At 45.2% G+C, this 25194-nt stretch overlaps 1 protein-coding gene across 1 annotated transcript in view; it reads left to right on the top strand.

The window, feature by feature from the left end:
* The first annotated feature begins 1653 nt into the window (after window positions 1–1653).
* Window positions 1654–25194, top strand: part of LOC119372212 (cytochrome P450 3A24) — a 49081-nt gene continuing 25540 nt past the window's right edge. The window contains exons 1-5 of the mRNA XM_037642689.2: window positions 1654–1927; window positions 15458–15554; window positions 16141–16193; window positions 17242–17338; window positions 24815–24931. Of these exons, the coding sequence (XP_037498617.1) occupies window positions 1860–1927; window positions 15458–15554; window positions 16141–16193; window positions 17242–17338; window positions 24815–24931 (432 nt within the window). The 5' untranslated portion in view covers window positions 1654–1859. The remainder of the gene's footprint in view (window positions 1928–15457; window positions 15555–16140; window positions 16194–17241; window positions 17339–24814; window positions 24932–25194) is intronic.

The following is a 25194-nucleotide window of genomic DNA, read 5'->3' on the forward strand; positions in this document are numbered from 1 at the left end:
ACACGTTGCCAAGGGCGGTTAGTAGTGAGGAAGAACCGCCTATTTGATGTCAGGTGCCGAGATTACTATGTGGCGCGTATTAAGCAAAGGTGAGTAGTACCTCGCAGCATAATTGAAAATAGGGGAACGAACTTGTAACTTTTGAAAAGTGGGGGCAAACTAGGGGCACATCGAACGTCATCCGAGATAATCTTTCATCGTGAGTTTGTGTTTTTTACAGCGAAAGCTGTTATGAGATCATTTCACCGGCCGTTTTTGGCGCCGTAGTTGTCCGCCGCCGCCGCCGCCGCCGGTGTCCGTAACCAGTATCGCTCGAAATAAGAAAAAAAACTAAATAAGAAAAAAATTCCAGGATGGAACGAGGTTCGAACCTGGGTCCTCTGCGTGGGAGCCCAGTATTCAACCTCTGAGCCATGCCGGTGCTTGAAACTGCTTTGCTAAAAGGTCCTGTACAGGCTTCATGTCGGGAAGGAACCACATTAGCATATGCAATATAGCGTGGTAGAAGAGTAAAATAAGCACCAAGCGTAGCACAATGCGAATTCTGTAACCAGGCGTCACACAATGCGAATTGCGCAACGAGCAAGTTGTTGAATGCTTCCAACCCATTACAAAGGACCCTGCCATATTTCTTCATCATCAGGCACAGCATCAACAAAGGGCGCATAATGCCTTACATGGGTTTAGCAGGTACCAACGCTCTCCGTAGAATGACAAAAAATGGCAGAGTGCCCGCTGGCCTACTTCTCAAAAATTAGAATTATTTATAGCGTAGTGGGTTCCTCGCAAGTGCACTTGGATTGGTTGCCAAGGAAGCCCATAAGCGCATGATACACTTCCTCTGGGTCTCAGTAAAATTACAATGATTTATAGCGTAGTGGGTTCCTCGCAAGGGCACTTGTATTGGTTGCCAAGGAAGCCCATAAGCGTATGATCCATTTCCTCGGGGTCTCAGTAAAGTTCTTCGCTCCCCCCCCGTCTCTTTCCCACGTCAACGTATGTTATACAGCATGACGGGAGAGGGAAATAGCGACCGGGCGTCACCCAATGCAAATTACATAACTGGTGGGCCGTTTAAAGATTCCAACCCATTACAAAGGGCTGAGCCATAATTCTTCATCGTCATCAGTCGTCGCGTGAACAAAGTGCACATAATGCCTTACAGACGTCTAGCTGGTGCCTCGCTTCTCCGCAGAATGACGAATAATGGCTTAGTAGGTGCTTCCAAACTTCACAAAAATTGTGATTTATGGCGTAGTGGGTACCTTTCTAGTGTACTTGTAGCCCCAAGAGAGCTTAACAGGCTCTAGAAACGCCGCTCTTCCAGCTTTCGCTGTGACTGTGCTGCGGTTTCAGCGCAGGCCTGGCGTTTTTTTCTGTGCGTTAGAGTCTTCGGATGAGCCGGCATGATGAGTCACTCATGGATTGCGCAAAGAATTTTTTTTTCATTATGTTCTTCTGAAGTACAACTCACCCACCACTTGTAAACAGGCCTCTTCATGGATGATCGTTGGCGGAGCGTGCCGAGCATGGTAGATAACATTGTGCTTCTAGATATGTGCGCCATGTCCCTAAAGCCTGGAGTGAGTTTCTTATCTCCTCTTTCACGAAGGGCCCGAACGAAAAGGATAAATTTAGTCATCCGCCAGAGATATGCTTTCCTGTCACAACAGGTGCCTGTCTTTCAAAGCAATTTCACCGATGTCTCCATACTAGTGAGTCATTTGAGCCGACTGACTCAGAGACGGCGCGGCATAAGAAAGTGTTCGAGACAAAGCCAATCCGTTTACGCTCAGTTTATCGAGTATCTCTATTTCTGGATCTCTGTGCGGTCAGTATACTACAAACCAAGCTTCTCAATGGCGTTCCCTTTGAGCCTGGTCGATGGGATCATCCTTGGCGTGACTGCTGTCGTTCTGCTTTACATGTGAGTATTTGTAAAACAGTTGTTCGAAGGGTGGGTTTTGGGGTTGCGGAGTAGGTGATGGTGGAGGGGGTGCGGATATGTTAGGTGTTTAGGTGAGTGCGTATTACGCCATGTTACATAGAAGAATAAAACTACATTTGCGCCGGATGCTTCTTCGACAGATTTAGTGAGAAACTAAATACGGAAAAACCTAATATTTCAACGTCACCTACTGACACGCACCGCTGTTCTTTATTTAGGTAGCCATTACATGAGATTTGCATCTTCACGACCAGTACATGAGATCTTTTGAAGATGCAAATCTCTGCTTCCGAATAAAGCGGTCAAGTTAAACCGCTGTTTTTATAGATTAAGCCCAATATACACGATCCTGCTTTGTAAAAAAAAAACTTAAGCATCGTGTGACCTTACATGACATCTGAATGGCCCTGCTGAATGGCTTGTGGACGGTCTTAAGTGGCATTTTTTCTGACACAAATATGAAATATCAAGCCCACATATCACAAAGAGAACCTGAACGTATTCACTCATAGTAGGTCGTATTTATGAAACTGAAAATCAAGACCGAGATATGGCAATCATCATCCCGAAAATAGGCATTGTTAAGGCCAAGTTAGGTTTTTACCGTAAATGCGAAGCGTGAGAGCCTTTGCGTTGGGTCCCTGTGTATTGCAGCACTGCAGGACAAACTTGTTCCGGCAAGGATACGTGCTGTGGTGAAAGCTGTACAGCTAAGCAGAAAACACCGTTCTCTCCGTTCGAACATCCGTTTATGTGACAAGGAGGATGCATTTTTCTTTATCGCAACGTGTTTGCGATAGATACGCAGCTCTGCCAGGCCGCTTGCAGCTCTCGTCGGAGAAGCACGTATGCTTTTGCCGATAAGCATTCGGAGTGCGACCCTCCTAGAAAAGACATTCAATTGCAGCTGGTGCACCTGCGTTGTCTTTTCATGGTGTCTTCTGGAGGGCGACATTTGGAGGTTGATGCCCTTAGTCAGCGCATTGGTTCGTGCGCCTTCAGCCTTTCCAAGTCAGGTTTGGTCGATGGGAGGTTTCTTAGCCAATTCCTAAAAAAAGCATTAGCATACTCACAGATCCTGCTGCATGTTGAAACTGTGCTCCGAAGGCAACATCATATCATTATGTGACTTGAACAAAAATCCATCACAAAATTGCATTGTTAGTGACCGAAGGAGGCGCTCCATGCCAAGTTCGAGCTTCCGACGAACAAAGATGCTACCGCTGAACAGATGACGATGTTGTACCTATAAAATTCGCGGCTGCACAAATTATGAACAGTGGCTTGACCATAGCTTTCTTTGTGGCCCGGCTTGTGCCAACGCCTTTATAGCTCAATAATGCAGGGCGTTTCAGATAAGAAGTTACGTTGCCTCAAAGCTACGCTGCCGCACATCACTGCCTTGCACGTTTTCTTTGCCTTTTCCTTGACCACATTGGCTGCTATTACAGGTATAGGGGTATTAAATGCGAAGCATTTCTTAGCGAACCTCTGGCACTTTGAGCGTTTCTATCTACGTATCTATCTATCTATCTATCTATCTAGCCGCCTACGTCTGGGTGCTCTCACGATCGCCTCCTTAACTTGGTGTAGAAAAAAATTTGCATGGGAGGGTAAGAGGATTTGACGAATATGATTGCCGGGTTATGATATGAATAACGTTAAAATCCTGTCGCGTACGTCGTCAAACCCTTGCCACTAGACACGTGTGGCACATACCCGTTTACCACGGGCCGCGGTGTACTGGTATGCGCCACAGGTGATTGACAGTTTACATCTACCCAGGAACGGCGAGAACAGACATTGGTAACTTAAATGCTAGAGCGCTAAGGAAAACCAACATCGGCAGCGTTGACTCAACGAATGGAAAGAATAAAAATTAGGATCCCAGCAGGAATCGAACCCAAGCATTCTGCGTGGCAATCAGGTATTATAGCACTGAGCCACGCCAGGTCTCTAAATTGGTTTGGAAAAACAGCCTACGCAGGCGTGCCATCGGTGCAACGTCACCTGTGGTTGTGGTGCTGGCTATCTAATTTTACAAGACAGCAATAAACACATGATACTCCTACGATACAGGCGTCATATCAGATGAACGTCTATAGTTCCAGTGTTGGCTCCTCTTTTATAGCAGTCTAATAAACATTACATTTGTATTCCTATGATTCAGGAAGCTATATTGAAGCATTGCTCGACCCCGGAGGAATGCATTAACGAAAGGTACATATGATATCCACATCACCGCACCGTAAAGTGCACTTCGTCCACCAGAACGACGCAGTGTCCTCTTCATTTCTTACGAGGCTGGGCGATGGCATCATGCTGACCGAGGATGATGCCAGATTAATTGACAGCCGCTTTGTAGACTAGTCTACGTAGGCCACATACGCCCAGGTGGTCTACGAATACGACAAACACCATTCACTGAAGTTGGTCCACGTAGCACTATCCAGGCCTACCAGCCTCGACGGCCTATACCTCACCGACACGAAGGGTGGCTTCAGGTTCAGACATGTCGCCGGCTCTGTCGACAGATAATTTGTCGACAAAATGACCGAGGCATCCACGAATTCCAACAGCTCTACTATACCACATACTTCACTACACATGGACCCCTCGTCACCACGATCACGACCGGATCCTTTAACAAGTCATGACCAGCTGCTGGTGCTCACTGATCATGGTGATGATGCCCTTGTTCAAGAACTGTCAAGAACTTCTTGCACACATGCACACGGGTTCGTGAAACGTGCGTGCGTTCTCGGGACACGTATATGCACTACATATCAGCTTACCGCTTCTGGTTTTGGTAATACCCACGTTGCCATTGGCAGCGTTACCACACCGTAAACAACTGGTTATATAACACATATGCGGCTCAACATATATATGTGTGCGTATAAAATATATACAAATCTTTAGCGTCATTTTGTAACGTGTCGCTCAGTAAAAAAAGTTACGCCACAGTCACCTACCCGCCACATGCTTCGCATAACATCGACTCCCATGGTACGTGGGATCTGCCGAATTTTTTTCAGGTAAAAATCACAGAGCATTCCAAAATTAACCATAGGCGCTTCGCATATCCAATTAGTGCAGTATTGTTCTGAGCCATATAGAGCACGTCAGAATATTTTTGCAATCCTCAAAACTCGGCAATCAACAAAGAATAAAAGATTAATTAATCAACTTTTAAAATAGTAAGTCTACAGAAAAATCTTCATACAAAAGTTGTAGCGCTTGTTCAGAAGCATCGAATTTTTCAGTCTATGGCAAGATAACTCCTCTGCTTAATCTTTTTGCCGGCCTGTCTTTAAAGCGCGCAAATTTTTTTTAAATGTACAACGTGACTGCCGCCTAACGCGCGGCGCTTTTAGTGAACTCAAATGTTAGTTGAAGTAATTATTTAAGGCTGCTCCGCGCATGAAGGTCGATTGAGCAGGCTATTGGTGGCTGCGATGGACACTAAATGATGGTAGCGGCGTACGGTCTAAAAAAATAATTAGCAAAGAGCGGCCACCACGAGTGAATGAATCTTTTCTCTCGGTCCTTCATCACGCTGTCACCCTCGCCTCTTCCAATGTATTTCTTCATTGGTGCGAAAAGTACCGAAAATTGCCATCGCTGCATGAAATGCTGCCCTTAGTCTCATGTCGCATTTGCTCTGTGGCTGCCGCTTTTTCACTGAACATTTTTTGTTGTTGTTGCTGTTGAAACTGCACGCTCCTTTTGTCGCTTATAACGTCCATCGCAGTCACCGATAGCCTGCCTATTCAATCTTCTTGCGCGGAGAAGCGTTTGATAATTTGTTCAATGAACATTTGAGGGCACTGCACACACCGCGCGTTAGGCGGCAGTCACGTGATATTTTTTTTAAATGCGCGCGCTTTAGACAGGTTGGAAAAAATTAAACAGGGGAGTTATATTACCATACATTAAAAAAATCAATGTTTCTGAAGAAGCGCTACGACTTTTGTATTGAAGATTTTTCTCTAGACTTACTATTTTAAAAGTTCATTAAGCCATCTTCGTTAAATGCCGAGGTTTGCTGATTGCAAAAAAAAAATATTCTTAAGTGATCTACATGCCTCAGAACGATACAGCGCTAATTGGAGACGCGTAGTGCCTATGCGTAACTTAATATTACTGGGTGCTTTTTATCTGAAACACACTTTGTGTGAGACGGCCGCTCCTCCATCTTGTGCTGCGGCACTGCTCTGTGTGTTCCGCAAAGGCCCGGAGTTTTTCTTTCTATATGATGGTCGTTCTGGCGCACCAGTTGCTTCGTATTACGGGCTCTTGGTCAACCATCGTAGCAAAACTGCTAGCCGGCCTAGTTGGAACGAATTCATTGTAGTACTTGCGCGAAAACAAACGGGGACGAAGAGAGGAGACACAGAGGTTTTTTTTTTTTTTCAAAAATAAATTAGTTGTTAGATTGCGCTTGTCCGTGTGTCTCCTCTCGTCGTCCCCGTTTGTTTTCGCGCAAGTACTACAATCAACCATCGTAGCACAGGTTCACCCTGTATTCAGTGATTTTCGGCGTATTCACAAAGCTGAAGGCATACACTCTTAACTTTGTAACATTTACTATCCGTCCACAAAATCATGTTTATCCGATACTTTGTAACGGATAACTTAGCAAGATACATTGCAACTCCTACATATATAAGGTACATTGTAACGGTTACAGATATCAGTTACATTGTAACCCTTATAATTGTTGATATTGTATAGGTTACGCTGTAGCCTTGTATTTTTATAATGTAATGTAACTTATAGAATGTAACTTATAAAAAGGTGTTTTTAAAGGTTACGTCGGCTATTGATATCTTTTAGTTTTGATTGCACTCTATTTACACCGGGTGTTTCAAGAAATCTGCCGAAAATTCTCAAAAATACCGGAAATGCGATATTTGCTGGCTGCCTTGAGAATTGCTTGCGCTGTAGCGGCAGGCATCTTAAGATTGTTAAAGACCCCACTTAGGAGTTAATTAAAAATAAACTAATTAACTCTTTAACTGGTGAAGTTAGGTGGTTGTATCAAAGGAGCGAAATGAGGTTTTACATGCGAAGAACCCATGCCAGCTTTGATATATTGAAAAAGCAGCCTGTAGTAATTATTGTGTCGTAGTGAAATTCAACCAAATTCAATGGATGCCGCCTTTGAAAGCCGTGGAAGTTGGTTGAATGTCACTACGACAAAAAAATTACCAGAGGCAGATTTTTCTATACTTCAAAGCTGGGATGGGTTCTTTGCGTATATAACTTCAATTCACCCCTTTGACAGAACCACCTAACTTCACTAATTAAAACGTTAATTAATTTAACTCTAATTGCAGCTCCAAATGGTCTTTAACAATCTTAAGACGCCTGCCACTACAGCGCAAGCAATTCTCAAGGCAGCCAGCAAATATAGCATTTTCGCGATTTTTGAGAATTTTCGGCACATTTCTTGAAACACCCGGTATAGCCAACCTTAGGTTCACTGTAATGAGGTTTACAATGGTACTGTCACGTCTGGCAATTGTTCTCACAGAAGATTGTGATGCCAAAATTGGGAGTCTGATAAAATCACTTCGCCTATATTTCTATGCATTTGAACAAGTCATTGAAGAGTGGATGACGCTTTCTCGCACTGCTGCTTTACCCGTATATGGCTTCATTTTCAGTCCCATTGCTCAATCGTCTACACAGATTCTCTCATGAGAACCAACAAGTCGACAAATCACATTACTGACCAAATTTGTGGGCAAGATTTCTAGACATGAGGCATCGTCTAAATGTTGAAAACTGGCTTTGAAACAGAGTGCTATCAAAACAAAAAAAAATGTCCATATAAGTAGCTAAAGTATCCTGAAAAATCAACACACTCTTTTGAATACTGTCTGGGCTTCCCAACTCACATAAATCAGCTGCAGTTTTTTCACACATATATACTGCCGCTCACTCGGGTATTCCTTTGACATTGGCGTAGCTGGTAGAGGGAGGAGGGTTGGTGGATCTAACCATCAAAAGTTTTAAATTTTCCATGTACGCGTGCATTCGCAAACATGCACCACTACACGCAGTGACGAGAAACGGTTGGGGCAGCTATATTTTGTATTTATTTTAGGCTGGCTGGTATTAGAACAGGTGAGTTCAATCCCACTGCAAAGCTCTCCGGACAATGTCTCGGATATCAATGGCATTTCAAATGAACTTCAAGGCAATTCCATTAGTCAACTTCCTAACTCTGTCTGAACTTTTCAAACAAGGTATTCCTTTACACATTTTTTGGAATTTTCTCAAAAAACACTGTCAGGTACGAAATTCTTTATTTAAACATCTCTTCTTTGCCAGATGTAATATCTAAAACAGGGTGACACGTCGAGTAGTGTCAGAGCCCTACAGCTATTAAAGACACAAAATATGAAAGACACAAAAGATGTCACAAATACAGCTACATAAAGTAATGCAGCTGCATTACTACATAAACACAGATAGAAGAGAAAAGTGCTGCAGCTTAAATTACATTTTTCTGCTTTAGAAATGCCAAAAAACATTTCAGACGTCCACAAACCACACTTTTTGTGGCCTATCTCCTGGCAATGCAATTTCTGCACAAGAGCAAGCATCTGGGAATACGCAAATGGATACTGTAAGTTCTTTATATATTACACCAAAAGACAAAAAATAAGTGCCCGCGGTAATCCAGATGTGGAGACAGAGATGACTTCGGCTTGGCTGCCAGCAAAAACGCAGACTTAGTCAGGCGTGCAGTAAATGTGAGGCGCTGATATTTGAAGTTCATCACCAGGCAATTCCACCTACAAAAAGAAATTACAGACTACATAAACTACTAGCTAAAGTTTGTTGGTGGTGCAGAGTATGGTATGCATGCGCTTTCCCACAGAATAATATGAAGATATGTGCCAATAAGGGCAAAATGAGAACAGCGAGCTATTAATGCTGGCACTAGCAAACCATATATCCAGTGCTACAACATACCACAAGTGGGAGTGTTGTGGTGTAAGATACAAAAATTTTAAACAGGTTTTTCAGAGGCACAAGGAATTATTTTTGCGTATCTACGAGAGGGCTCAAGCCGCAAACTATTAATGTTGAAGAGGGTGTCCACGTACCTCATTTATCAGACTGTGCCCAACGTTGAATTGTATGTGCTTCATAACATCCACCGATGTGCAGACCCCCTCTTTCTTTTCAGAGAAAACGTCTACCACATCATTGAGTTCGCTCTCGAGTCTTGCTATGTTAGCATTGAACCGAAGTTCCACCTCGATGCACAACTGCAACAAAGCAATTTAGGACATTGAGAACCATCACTCCTATGAAAACAGGCTTAAATTAATGTTAGGCGTCATAAAAAACAGCTGTACAGATGTGAACACTAATGTTCATTAATTTTATCAGCTGATTCGCTAAGAACTATTCGACATTGGTCGCCATTAAAGCTGACATTTGTTATAGTGGCTCATTTTTAATGAACATCTTTTGCAGATTTGATACAAAAATTCGTCTAATTTCCAGACCGCGGTGCCGGCGATGCCGCAACTGCAGAGCACACCGGGTTTTCCGGAAGGTGCTGCGGCACGCCGGAACTTACCTCGACGTGATCTAAATGATGGTGCGCCACGCGAGGACCTCGCCGCGTGAAAAACAGTGTGTCATCTGAGGAGAGCAAGACGACTGGTGGTCCATCGCGCGTGATGCGCAGTGCTTGTCGCATTCTTTGTGATATTAAAGTGGTCATGATAACGCTGCCAGCGTTCCCCTCAACACTACAGCTCACGTCATGCTAAGCAGTGTTGTTGCGGGTCGAGGATCGCACATGACAGAGACAGCGATGAGCGTCAAAGCTAAAATTACAAAGAAAGACAAAGACAAAATTACAAAGAAGGCGACAAGCATCGCACATCACGCGCGAAGGACCGTTGCTGGGCTCGTTCCCCTCAAATGACACGCCGTCTTTCCCGCGGCGAAGTCCTCACGCGGCGCGCCATCATGAAATTACGAAAATGGAAGATTCAGTGTGACGCAGTACACGGACCGCCCTTCCGACGCACCCGGTGCACTCAGTTTCGGTATCGCCGGCACAGCGGTCTGAAAATTCGATGATGGATCTTTTGAACTACACCAAATATTTTCGATTTTTTTGCTAAATCTCACAGATTTTGTTTGTAAAGCCCGCCTGTAAAGTGAAACTAAGTGCGCAGAGAGCGCCACTGGCATCCGTCAGTTACGCCCAGTGAAGGAGCGGATTCAAATTATCCCAAAAAAACATGGCCCACAGCTAAAAAAATAAAACATAAGGTTCTTGTAATTTGCCAATCAATGGGTGCTGTTCAGCGCTTGCTTAAAATTAACAACAATCAGATTGCTAGCGATGCCCGGAGCGTCACATTACAGGTTCTTTTTCGATAATTGCTCGGGGAACTGAAACCAGCCTCTAGAAAGAATACTCGGCACGAAAGGCGTTACGCTTGCCTAGTACAGCGGATACCGTAAAACTAAAACACAGAAAACAGCTATTCTACTTATATATGTACGTACTTATTTTAAACAATGCCGGCTTTACGTATTCACGATTACTAAAGGTACCGGCCTGTCCGGAGTTCTCCAGCACATTAGAGAGAGCATTTCCAGCCGTAGGTGCTCCCATAGACGCTGTAAAAAACTCAAATTATTAGTAGCGAAGCTCGTTAGGCCGGCACCCCGCAGTCGCCGTTGAAGACAGTCAAACAGACAAACATACAAACAAACAGTGTTGAAGACAAACGTCATAGACAAACAGTGCATCGTAGGCTTCTCTAAGCGCTTGCAAAGGAGCACGTGTTGCTGACACTATTACACTTTGCCGTCATAAAAGCTCGAAAAACAGAACGCATTGAGAATAACTGCAAACAATGCCAAACGCGGTTATAATGTCAACAAACGTCATGACAAGGGCACTGCCGAAGCTGACGACAAACACAAAGCCGGAGTGGCCAAAGCAAACGCATAAAGCGCCAAAGAGCCGGTGAAAGCCTGGCCAGGCATCGTTCGCGACAAATTCCCCCATTGGGCACAGCTGAAGCCTCCTTTTCTTTCCTGGCTGCCGTTAAGTCTCGACAGGTGCGGGTGGAACACTTTCGCACAAAAAAAGTTTATCTATACTGAAAACAGAGAAAAAAGAACAATGAAAAAGAACCACTTACCAAGTTCGCCTAATCTTCCATGCGATCCGGGGCAATGATCACAGTAGTCACACCGTACGTTAGCTGAAGCGAGCATAGTATAGCGTTCACAGTCACAACCCACTTCTTTGCAGCGGCCGCGCGCTATTCCAAACAAGTCCACGTTCAACGCTGATATGTTCGGAAGCGTGTCCAACGGGAATAATGGTATAAATTTGGCGCGAAGCCGGCGACGCGAGGTAACACACACGGCCAACACCATGCACCGATCACGACGCCATCTACGTAACGCCTTCCCGACACGCAGCGCTGCAACAAGAATACATGTAGAGATACCATAGAAACATGGCCGCTGCTTCTGCCCCGAAGCATGATTCAAACTTTCGGATCCGGCTACTCGCACTTAAACAAGACCACGTCCATTGTGAGTAAAGTAAAACGAAAGTTTGTGACCAGAGTTCGCTCTTAGCAAGAGTTATGCTGCATTGAAAGCTATCATTTTTTATTGAAGCGTGGCGAAAGAGATCATTGTTGCTTCAGACCACTGCCTATTTCATCAATCCACAAGTCTCCTAGGCAATGGAGCGGCAGTATGTGGCTTTTCGGTGTACCAAGACCGCGCTGGCGAGAATTGGCGCGTTGGGCCACCAGTGTCGATGTACAATATAGCAACGAACGACGTATTGCAGATGTTTTTTTCTGTACATTTTGTGTCATTCCAGTTTGTTCAGACGCTTGCTCGCGCCGTAACCGAGTTTGTTTAAATAATAGATATTTTTAGCCGAGTGTCGCTTACGCTCAGCCCCGCTTGAGTGTAATAGAAGCATTTTGAGTGCAGAGTTACTGCATATACAGTTATTCAATTCGAGTGGGCCGAACAGCCGGTTCCGGGCTTGCTTGGGGGTGAGGCGCGGTGTGTGGAAATCCTATACATAGTTTTCATGTGACGTCACAGATAGGTTCTCTGCCACCGTGACTTTTATCTCATTAGAGAGTGTCAGTGTAGGGGACGACGCACAGTCGTTCTGCCCCTGTGTTATTTTGTGCTCTCCCGCATTCTTCTGTTCGCCAGCTGCGTCAAGGGAAACACAAATGAACGCTAGAGGGCTCCGGCATTAATGTAATGTCACGGTTTCTCACTCCACGCGTCTTACACGGTATTTCAGCCAGGTTGTGCTCCAAGATGGCTAACAAAGTGACGTCAATGAAAACTGCGATGCGGTCGAAGTGAATAGGGTTGCGTTGTTTGGGCTGTGAGGCACACGTTCCCATCGAAGCGTCCTTGTAGATGCAGACCACGTTCGGCAGGGACGCCGATAAGCATCCCTTGCGCCACTATAACGTCCCCACCACGTCACACAATATCACGGTACGTGATGACGTCATTACGTCATCGCTTAGTAAAAAGTGAGCCGATCATGGTGGCGGTGCAGAACCAGGGAAGGTGCAGAAAGCTTGCAATGTATCCCGTCCTGGAGGCAGTCCAAAACCACATTAGCTGCATAAAACTTTCGCAGGCGGACGGTGGAGAATGAATACATTGACGGAGAAGAAAAAGATGGCTTTCGCCTTCTTATACGGATATACAAGGGCACATGTGTGAGAAGAACGCTGATTTTGTGATGCTCGTGAAGTCGGTTATTGTAAGTCTTGCAATATTCGTCGTTATTGTCGCACAACATTTGCCTGCGGGCTAGTTCCGGTATGGCATCCTGCTTATTCCTTGAGTGAGGCGCCTTGAGGCATAATTTGTAACTCAGTAATGTGCAGGTTCTTATTAGGCAGGCTAACCATGCGGGCACGAAGTCAACTTAGCCTGCACTTTGCTCATGTGTAATTTGCGAACTTCCACTCCATTAGTTAGGTCTCGTTGGAATCTCGGTTATAAGTTACCAAAAAAGTGTATGCGTTACACATGGGTTACAGTATATAAGTTACATGCCGGGGTAACCGATAAACTTCCGAGGTAACCAATAAATGCATCCATTCGCAGTTTATTTCGGCAATGTAACCGATAGAACGAGACGGAAATAATGAAAGCATCAAAAATACGAACGATGTAACTGTTATTTTATCCGTTACTCACTTTTATCTGTATATTTATACGTTACCGTGGTAAGAGTGTAGTCTGAAGGCAATGAAGCAAGTAGGGTGTTGTCGAAGTCCTCATTTCTATGCCTAGTCTGTTGAATAAAAATTGGGCCATTAAGGTGACAGATTTGATGGTCGATCTCCTTCCACGTGGCATGTTTTATTGCCATTGCCGATAAGTTTAATTTTCTAAAACATACTCGCCAATCTTGTACAGCGAAAGCTGTTTTGAGATGGCTAGGGCCGTTTTTGGCGCCGTGGTTGTCCGCCACCGCCGCCGCCGCCGCCGGTGTTCGTAACCGCTATCGTGCAAAAAAAAAAACGAAATCAGAAAGATTTTCAGGATGGAACGGGGTTCGAACCTGGGTCCTACGCGTGGGAGCCCAGTATTCTACCTGACAGCCGTGCCGCTGCTTGAAACCGCTTTGCAAGAAGGCCCCATACAGGCTTCATGTCGGGAGGTAACCACATTAACATATGTAATCTAGCGTGGTAGAAGAGTAAAATAAGAACCAGGCGTCACACACCGCGAATTCTGTAACCAGGCGTCACACAATGCGAATTGCTCAACGAGTGAGTTGCTCAATGCTTCCAACCCAATACAAATTATAATAATATTAATATGTGGGGTTTAACGTCCCAAAACAACGATATGATTATGAGAGACGCCGTAGTGGAGGGTTACGGAAATTTCGACCATCTGGTGTTCTTTAACGTGCACCTAAATCTAAGTACACGGGCCTCTACCATTTCGCGTCCATCGAAATGGGACCGCCGCGGCCGGGATCGAACCCGCGACCTTCGGGTCAGCAGCCGAGCACCATACAAGGGTTCTGCCATAATTCTTCATTGTCATCAGCCACAGCATCAACAAAGTGCACATAACGCCTTACAGGTTTTTAGCGGGTACCATGGTTCTCCGCAGAGTAACGAAAAATCATATAGTGGCTGCTTCTCTACTTCACAAAAATTATGATGATTGATAGCGTAGTAGGTTCCTCGCAAGGGCACTTCTATTGGTTGCCAAGGAAGCCCGTAAGGCGTCCCACGATCCATTTCCTAGGGGTATCAATAAAGTTATTTCTCTCTCTCTTTTTCACGTTAATGTATGCTATAAGCGTGGTTGGACAGTGAAATACGACCGGGCGTCGCACAATGCGAATTAAGTAACTAGTGGGTCCTAAAGCTTCCAACCTATTACAAAAGGCTCAGTCATAATTTTTCTTCGTCATCAGCTGTCGCATCAATAAACTGCTCATAACGCCTTACAGATGGTACCTCGCTTCTCCGCAGAATGACGAGTAAGGTCGTGGTGGGTGCTTCCCAACTTCACAAAAATTTTGTCTTGTGGCGTAAGGGTTATGTTGCTAGTGTACTTGTATCAGTAGGCCCAAAGCGAGTTCATATCCGGCTCTAGAAATTCCAGCTCTTCCAGCTTTCGTAGTGACTGTGCTGCGCTTTCCTCGCAGGCTTGGCGTTTTGTCTTTCTCAATTATAGCCCTGTTCGAACAGCTAGATCCGCCTCCTAATTTGCGTATATACAACAGTGTCCGCAATCACGCAGATAAACGATGATGCGGCCACGGACATTCATAGTCAAGTGGTGGTAACCACTGTCCTAAGTCAATTAATGTTGCTTGGATGCCTTTTACGTCTTGCACATGCCCTGTGCGGCAGCTTCGAGTACGCGAACACGACCCATCGTTTAGTTGGTTACCGTTGTGTTTAAAGAACGGCTTCCTCAAGCCAGCAGGCTTGATGGTAAATGTTCAAAACATGTAGGATGCATGCAACACTAGATAGTACGCATAAAACACATAATGAACCATGTTGAGCCCAGCTTCCCAAGTGAATATCGAAAAAAGTGAGTCGTGTGTCTTCTTCAGCGACGCGATATTTTGAAATTTTCATACTGTGTTCTAGGATGCAATATGCTCCAAACCAGCTCACATCCCCACCATTGCACATTTCCCACATGTACATTTTGCTGTCATATATGTTCCTGCTTTTTCGCATGCATTCCTGCTTTCGTGGTTCTAGGAACTCCTTGTGCTAGGTCCCCTTCACGATGCGGAAAAGCACGTAGACACCTATATACATTGCGGCAGATTCACCTGTAATAAAACAATCATTTCTCTCTATGTTTAATGAAGGCAAACTTGCGTGTGCAAGTCTAGCAGGCTGCAGACAATATAATGTTCTCTGTATGTTTGTAATGTTTATATAATGACGTCGTCAACAGGTATGCAGCGAGGCACCGAAACTACTGGAAGAGCCAGAGTGTGGTACACGATACGTTTTCTCTGATATTCGGGCCCGCCAAGAGATTGCTGTTGAAGGTAAAGTATATTGGCAAATTTAGTAACGTGAAAATTTGAGCTAGTCAGCGATGCATGGCGAACCACAGCGCATAATAATGTACAGAAGAAAGCGGACGGACACCTTGCCATCCACTGTGATTCATGCACCTGTGAGACACAGTTTGGTAATTGCCGCATAACTGCGAAAGGTTCAGACACACTTACGCGGGAAATTATCGATGCAGTGGAAATTGACCACTGGGGTGAGCAATGCATAGTTGAGCGTGGCATCGATACACGTACTCAACAGAGTACATATCGATAACGGTTAATGGCTAGGCTTTATCTCTTGGTGATTTATCATATTTGTTCTTGTTATTGTTGTTTCCGTGTTATTTTCTTCTTCTGTGACGCGTATATTTGCGCATTTGTCAAGTAAAAAAACTAGCTGTAAGTCAGCCCCTTGTGTGTCCTCCTTATCGTCGTCGTCTCGGTAGTTGCGCTGGGGTTCACCGGCAAGTTTAAGCCCCTGTATTTACTTTTTATTATACAGACTCACACTTCCATTTCATATTACCGAATGGCGCGAACACTTTAATTAAGCAGTGTTTATTTTGTTTCCCAGCCACTGTGCCTCAGCGATCAGGAAAAGTACAAGAAATATGGACGACTATACGGGTAAGAATGCATTCAGCTGTTTTAGTCCATCTCCGCATATAACGCGCTGGACATTTTGAAAAAGATATGGTTACCGTGCATATGTCCATGCTCGCATAGGTGGCCAAAAAAGCAGTGACTGTGATAGTCTACATTATAGCAAAAGATTGTGTTTCATAGTAAGACTGGGCGCTCGTATTAGCATTACACATCACAATGCAGTACACACACACGTATATGTACATAAAACAACGGGGAAACATTCTACTTGATAAAGTGACGCCCAATAAAAGGGACCGAAAGGTAAGACATACAGGAGTGCGCGGCTTGCAATATACGCTTCTGAAGCTCTAGAACGTTTAGATTAAGGAAGTTACTTAATTTACTGCACAGTTCAAGCTTTAAGTGCACGTCATCGTCTCATGTGGTATATTTAATCAAGTGCTGCCACCTTTGCTTCTAGCAGCAACGGGGGGAAAATTTATAAGCCTTTCCGGTAACACCTCAAACCAGCCAGGAAAGTGTGGTTGGGCAATTCTGCTTTGGCCCTTTGATGACACGCTCGCTTTATAATTTACATGTGTTTCATACCCAGATATCATGTCGCCCATGTCTTCCAAATATAGATTAAAATACACTGTTTCTCTCAAGCACCCCAAAGAAACATGCATCTGATACGGTTGAATGCTTATAGCCGCACTATGGACAGTTTACATTGACGTAATCACGGCCACCAACTTGGGTTCCTAGTAGACCGAGACATTGCGTGGCTAAGGTACTTAGAAGCCCAACAGGCGCGTCTTGAACAAGGAGAGCATTCCCTAACAGCTACCATCCGGTTATAAACGGCCACTGTGTAGAGAAAAGCGTTGCATGGGTAATGTTATGGTCTAATAACGTCACTGTCCCGCCATTTTTTGGGCACTACAGCAGTGAGAATCCGCGTCCGTTAGGCGTGCTATCTATATCACAATAAATGTTCGCAGTTCTGCTTTGTATGCACGCATTTCGTGATTTTTGTCATTGGTTTTCATTGCGAAATATGGTTACTTGCTTTGCTTTGACGCAGTGCTTACGAACAAGGAAAGCCATGCCTCGTTGTGGCCGAACCTCGCCTGGTAAAACAGGTCCTAGTCAAGGACTTCCACCTTTTGCCCAACCGAAGGGTATGCTCATTTCGTTTACATTTTTTCCGACGCTGCCATTCGTCAATATAAGGCCCGTGGTCATTACAAACAGCCTTTTAACAATCTAGTAGTGTTGCTGCATTTGTCGCTCATGAACTACTGGGTTAGTAAAAGAGTACTCTTCTTCAAGTTTCTCTTCGAAGTTAGGAACTGACAAGGTTCCTTATGCATTCGCCTAAGACGACTCCAAGGCGAAAGCCAGTTCTTCTTTCTTATTCGATGCATTTAACCTCGCACGCCCCCCTCGGAAAGCCTTCTGCACCTAACATGATATTGCACTGCCTCCAGGATGGGAGGCATTGCAAGCGTTCTGCATCTCACCTGGTTTTGTACTCCTTACGTGATCGGCCCGCCTTTTACCAAGCAGCTTGCCATGTGATGACGTCATCATGTGATATCACGTTATGTTACGCTGTAGCAACGGCTTGATGACATCCCAAAGATGCCAACCTGTGAATTTGTGTGATTCCTGTTGAATGCTTCCAACCCAATACAAAGGGCTGTGCCATGCATGATTCTTCATTGTCATCAGCCACAGTATCAACAAAGTGCACATAATGCCTTACCGGTGTTTAGCGGGTAGCATGGTTCTCTGCAGAATTACGAAAAATGGTGTAGTGGCTGCTTCCCTACTTCACGAAAATTATGATTTGTGGCGTAGGGACCGCCAATTTTTGTGGCCTGTGACGTCACGGTGACGCCATATGATGACGTCATTGGGTGACGATGATTTTTCGAGTCACTCGTGTTGACGTCGCCGACGCGACGACTAAGGCTTTCGCCTTAATGCGATGAGGCGTCTAAGGCTTTCGCCTTAATAACTCAGGATGCATAATTTTGCCTACTCTTGTTTCGTAAACACTATTAACACGAGGATACTTCTTTTTCAAGAATAACATATTCTACGCGAAAATACTTAATAATTGCGGCAGGTTGTACTACAATGCAGTAGCGCAGTTTGGGAAGTCCTTAAATTTTGCCGCAATATTTGCTTCCTTCCTTCAAAATAAAGCGTTTGCTACTTTACAATTAAGAAGGGTGGCCACGCTGATAGCGCGCAGCACCGATCCTGCAATGAAAATAAAAGCCCGGTGTGCTGCAATAAAGCAAGGAAAATAACGAAAGGTAGCCAGCGACAATTCTTGTCCGCCAAAATGACGGTGCAAAGAATGCACGTCTTTTTTCTGTTTTTTTTTATCAGCGCGAAAAAATTATTTTCTTCTATATCGCAAGAATATATGTTGACATCTGGCTTAAAAATGCGCATTGCATTCATTTTTCTTCGCATTAAAGTCCACATAATAAAGGTTTTATCGGTTTCATATCAGGCTGTTGCTCCTAATTCCTAGTAGTACGCACTATTGCCATAACGTTGAAGCAATGTTTGCGACGTTATGGCAACAATCGTAGCAGTTCGGCAACGTTGCGCTAACTATTGGCGCTACTATGGATTATGCTTTCCTAGAACCGGCATTTAACATTATTTGCCATTATGATGTTCACCTATATTTCCGATCGCGTATTTATCTACAACACCTAATTCACTGCTGAATATCTTACTGATTGACTGCTTAATAGCCTCACTAGTCTTTTTTAAGAAGCTCCGCCCCTATAAGAACGAATTAAGTATTCGCAGCAGCTCAGGCAGTTAAGCGAAAACTCAGCCCCTGGAGTAGAACGGATAACCAATACAATGATTAGGAATCTGAGCGACAGCGTAACAGAAGATCTCACTGGCCATTTCAATGAACATTACTGGAACAAAGGGATAGTTCTCGATGAGTGGAAAGAAGCAAATATAATTAATATACCCAAACCCGGAAAAAGCTTACCCTAGATGCATTGAGATCCATATCGCTAACATCGTGCATGGGGAAGCTCTTTGAACGGGTAATGCAAACAAGGTTACAAAATTACATTGAAGGAAAGGAGGTGACTCCTGAGGGCTCGTCTTTCTTTGCTAGACACAATACTAATGACAACAGACAATAACGCCAAGGAAAGTACAGGGGGTGTTATATGTTGTATTTACAATATAAATATGAAGAAAGTAAAGTGGACCAAACGATAACTTGCCGCCGGCCGGGAGTTATCCCTGCCTGCGGCAAGTTATCTTTTCGTCCACTTTACTTTCTTCACATATATATTGTAAATACTACATGTAACACCACCTATACTTTCCTTGGCGTTATTATCTGTTTGTTCTCATTAAAATTACATTGAAGAAGATAACCTATACCCTGCCACAATGATGGGTTTCCGTTGCGGTCTGTCTACGCAGGACGCGTTCCCCCTCCTGCAGGAAGAAGTGCTAAAGGGAATTCCTAAAGGCAGTGAACACCTAATCCTAGCACTAGATTTAAAAGGAGCTTTCGACAACTTCTTTCACGACGCCATCAACTCTGAACTGAATGAAATTGCACGCGGCGAAAGAACATTCAACCGATATAAAGGTCTTCCTCACCGGAAGGAAGGCTACACTAAGCATTGGCCATGTCAAATCCCAAACATTTCAGATGCCCAGCAAGGGCACCCCCCAAGGGGCGATCATTTCCCCCTTGCTGTTTAATATTGCGACGCGAAGACTGCCTCGTGCTCTGGAGGAAGTCCCGTGCTGGGGTACATCTTATACGCGGACGACACTACTATTTGGGCCACGCGAGGATCTATCTTTGGCAGCGAATGAGGAAACTCTACAGGAGGCCGCCAAAGCTGCAGAAAAATTTGCCAGTTCCATTGGACTTCACTGCGGCCCGGAGAAATCAGAAATCATCCGAATACACGGCAAACGATATACAAGCAATGGGAACGTAGAAATTCAAGTGGAATGGAATAACATTCGGGAGGTTAGCATAGCAAGAATCCTGGGATTCTGGATTCAAAGCAATGGTTGAGCAAGCCACACCATCACTACATTGAAAACCACCACAAAACAGATTGCAACGATGATTCAAAGGATAACATTTCACCGGCAAGGCATGAAGGAAAAAGACACGTCACGACTGGTACAGGCGCTAGTAATGAGCAGGATAACATACGGCCTGCCTTTCCACACGCTAAACAAAAGCGAAGAAGGGCAGGTCGACTCCATAATCCGAAGTGCTTATAAAGCGGCCTTGGGATTACCTGTAAATACGCCAACTAGTAAATTGCTTGAGCTAGGCGTGCACAATACGTACGCCGAGCTAAGGCGGCAGTTCTCATCTCCCAAAGAAACCGTCTAAGCAAAACACGGTCTGGCAGAGAGATCCTGACACGGCTAGGTATACCCCGCAACACTTGGACGAGGAACTGATTGGCATGCCAGAAACCATCCGTCGCATGATTTGGGTTGCACCTCAACCGAAAATATGACGAGAGAGGAAAACAAAGAAGGAAGAACGAGTCAACTGGCTGAAGAAACAATTAACAGCGAAGGCAAACGTCATAAACGTTGACGCGGCCAGATATAACTGGGCGAAATGCGTAGCAGCAACAGTTGACTGGGATTTTAAGACGGTCATGAGTGCCTCTCTATGTGCTTCCTCAATTGCCAAGGCGGAGTACTTTGCCGTAGCCTTGGCCATTAGAGAGCCAGAATGTAGAGAGGAAGAACAATCAATCATAATCTCAGACTCCCAAGAATCGTGCCGACTTTATATGATCGCACTGTTACCCGCAAAAATAATTAACCTGATTGGACCTAACTTAGCCAAGAGACACCGGCTAATTTGGTGCCCCGCACACGCTGGCATGGAAGAGAATGAGAGAGCGGACGCTTTAGCTCAGGATTTGACTAACCAAGCGGAGCGTCAGCGTCCCGAAATCAAACCCCATTTAATGGCCCCAAAAGACATTCTCGCTTACCAGCGGAGCACACGACAAAAATATAGTGCCCCCCATAAATCGCATGAAGGGTGGGACGCTACGGATCTCTGCAAGACGGGAGTCTTTTCAAATTTATCGCGGCTCAGTAAAATATATCGCACGTTGTACCGTGACGTTTGTCCGTGGTGCAGCGGTTTGCAAACTTTATATCACATCTCTTGGGAGTGTGTCCGAAAGAGAGCGAATTTAAACTCATTCTTAGGCAGCAACATTGTAGGAAGTTCGGAGCAGTGGGAAGCACAACTTGCCAATTGGAGCAACAGGTGCAGTTAGCGCTTCTGAGTCAAGGTGGGCGAGCGGCGCAAGCCAGTGGGGCCCTGGACGTGGGGCCCCAACCAACGTGCTCCTGAGTACCCGCTTTTCTACCCCTTCCCTCAAAATAAAGTTTTGTTCTTTTTCTTCCTCCGCAGCTTTTCACTTCGGGAGCTCCGACTGCATATTTAGTCCTCTACAAATGTATACAAATTTTAGAGGTAAAAAATTCGGCAGATCCCACGTACCGTGGGAGTCGATGTTATGCGAAGCATGCGGTGGGTAGGTGACTGTGGCGTAACTTTTTTTACTGAGCGACACGTTACAAAATGACGCTAAAGATTTGTATATATTTTATACGCATACATATATATCTTGAAGAGCTGCATATGTGTTATATAAGCAGCTGTTTACGGTTGGGTAACGCTGCCAATGACAACGTGTGTATTACCAACACCAGAAGCGGTAGGCTGATATGTAGTGCTTACACGTGTCCCGAGAATGCACGCGCGTTTCACGAACCCGTGTGCATGTGTGCAAGAAGTTCTTGACAGTCCTTGAACAAGGGCATCATCACCGTGATCAGTGAGCACCAGCAGCTGGTCATGACTTGTTATAGGATCCGGTCGTGATCGTAGTGAAGAGGGGTCCATGTAGATTGAAGAATGTGGTATAATAGAGCTCTTGGAATTCGTGGATGCCTCGGTCATTTCGTCGACAAATTGTCTGTCGACAGAGCCGGCGACATGTCGGAACCTGAAGCCACCTTTCCCGTTGGTCGAGGCCGTCGAGGCTGGTAGGCCTGGATAGGGTTACGTAGGCCAACATCAGTGGATGGTGTTTGTCCTATTCGTAGACTACCTGGGCGTATGTGGCCTACGTAACCTAGTCTACAAATGGCTGTCAATCAATCTGACATCATCCTCGGCCAGCATGACGCCATCGCCCAGCCTCTTAAGAAATGAAAAGGACACTTCATCGTTCTGGTGGACGAAGTGCACTTTACGATGCGGTGATGTGGATATCATATGTAACTTTCGTTAATGTATTCCTCCGGGGTCGAGCAATGCTTCAATATAGCTTGCTGAATCATAGGAATACAAACGTAATGTTTATTAGACTGCTAAAAAATCGGAGCCAACACTGGAACTACAGACGTCAATCTGATATGACGCCCGCATCGTAGGAGTATCGTGTAGTGTTTATTGCTTTATTGTAAGATTAGATAGCCAGCACCACAACCACAATTGACATTGCACTGATATTACGCCTGCGTAGGCTGTTTTTCCAAACCAATTTATAGACCTGGCGTGGCTCAGTGGTAGAATACCTGATTGCCCCGCAGAATGCTAGGGTTCGATTCCTGCTGGGATCCTAATTTTCATTATTTCCATTCGTTGAGTCAACGCTGCCGATGTTGGTTTTACTTAACTGTCTAGCATTTAGGTTATCAATGTCTGTTCTCGCCGTTCCTGGGTAGACATAACCTGTCAATCACCTGTGGCGCATACCCGTACACCGCGGCCCGTGGTAAACGGGTATGCGCCACACGTGTCTAGTGGCAAGGGTTTGACGACGTACGCGACAGGATTTTAACGTTATTTATGTCATGACCCGGCAGTCATATTTGTCAAATCCTCTTACCCTCCCATGCAAATTTTGCTCTACACCAAGTTAAGGAGGCGATAATGAGAGCATCCAGACGTAGGCGGCTAGATAGATAGATAGATAGATACGTAGATAGAAACGCTCAAAGTGCCAGAGGTTCGCTAAGAAATGCTTCGCATTTAATAATCTCTGAATGATGCTCGTGATGATAACTTTGCCACCAGAGCAGTGCCTTATTCCGGCTACAGGACGATGAAGTGCAGATATTGTGAACCTGCGCAGAAACAGTAATGAAGGCGGGTAGATTAAAAAGACGTGAAGAACACATGTACCATGCTAACATGTCACATTTCGTCCTGAATTTCACCGCCCCTCTTCTTACAGCAATCTCAACCACTTTTAGTATGTGAGCCCTGTTTGATTATGTGTGCCTTTCATCCAACCTCTGCTCAAGCATGTGCGCCTTCAACATAAATGCGTAGTATGCACTGAACTTTGTATGTTCCGCAAAATTGTGCTAGTGCACCAGTGCCCTTGGAATGCTAGTTTTTCCTATGCTAATTAGCCTCCTAATCGATGCCGTGTATGTACGGATGCTTGTTTTCCTATCAACGTTACAGCCTGCGGCCATATGCCACACACACAAAGAAAAACATGTAAATTTATTTCTCTGTGCTTGAAAATACACTCTCGCTACACGCAGAATTATATAGTTGGACATTATTACTGTATGTGTAGCTGTTCTTACTATGCCAGAGTAATAAGAGGATTAAAAGGTGTGTATATTGTACGTTCATTTGTGCGCGCGCGCCTGCACTTCTTATTCTTCGTCATTGAATCCAAGGAAAATTTTCACATGTGCGCATCTCTTTCCGTATTATATATTCACCAGCTTACCAACCCCAACCCGGTGAACATTTTAGCCACGCCAAAGCGCAGAGCGCTTGCAAGTAATTGCCTCACGTGAATGTATGCTTAGAGTAGACATCCAGCTATACGTCCACGTCAACTGTTTTAGGAGCTGGCTCGCCAGGTTCTTAAGCTGGGGCAAAATCCCGCGCCGTAAGTTTAACCTTAGTTCCAGAGGCGACCGCTACGGGCACACGCTCGCGCGAACGAGAAGTCTTCTTTGTCTTGTTCTTCGAGAGCTTGATGATGAAAATAACGCAGGCAAAACCACATATAGCATAGCCAACTGTAGCATGCGGCGATCGCTCCACTCCGGCAGTGCGCTTCGATACTAATAACGTGTATGAAGAAGACAAGGCGGCGGAGCGGAGGGCTCGCAAGGCAGCAGCAACGCGGGCTTGCCGCCAAGACCCTGCGGTGAGAGCTCCCGAGGCCACAGAGAGATGTCAGCGTCGTGCGGACCCCGAGATACAAGCCCGCGAAGCCGAAGCAGCGCGGAAGCGCGGCAAGAGAACCTCAAAGAGGTACGGGCGCGAGATGCAGCTGCCAAGTGCCGAAAGCGGTCGCTACCTGAAGTTGGTGGTGCCGACGCGCGCTTCAAGCGCGATTTCTTCGACCACACGTTCGGCCACAGCTGCAAGGTCTGCGACCGCTTGTGGTTCGACAACAACCTGATCACAGTCGCTAATATACCAACGTGTGACGTCTTTATATGAAAGTAAAGGAATTGTACGAGGCATTAACGGTTTATCCGATTATCTCCGAGCCAGCTCCTCAATCATCATTCACTTCGTGGATATGGCGTGATTTCCTCCGCAGCTGCGACGCACATCGAACGCCCTGTTGGACAACATGATGGTTATGGCAGCGGCGGAGCGCTGGCGAACAATCCGCCCCGCTTCCAGTCCGGCATTCTCGACTGGGAAACTGCGCAAGGTATGTCACAAAACGCAAAACGGCTGTTACATGCGCTCCAGTCATTACCCATCTGCAAAGTCCTAATGGTACCACTACTAGTGTATATTTGGTTGATCGACCATGCTGTTAGCATGCTGTTAGCATGTTGTGGTTTCGTTCTCTGCATTATTTCTTTTCCGCCCTATTTCACCCCTTAATTTGTACTGTTTTATCCTGTATGGTATCTACCAGTCTTCCTTTTATCCGAGGGTCCCGCTGCAGTCATTACAGCTTGGCACTCT

Source organism: Rhipicephalus sanguineus, chromosome 10, assembly GCF_013339695.2.
Source record: "Rhipicephalus sanguineus isolate Rsan-2018 chromosome 10, BIME_Rsan_1.4, whole genome shotgun sequence".
NCBI lineage: Eukaryota > Metazoa > Arthropoda > Arachnida > Ixodida > Ixodidae > Rhipicephalus > Rhipicephalus sanguineus.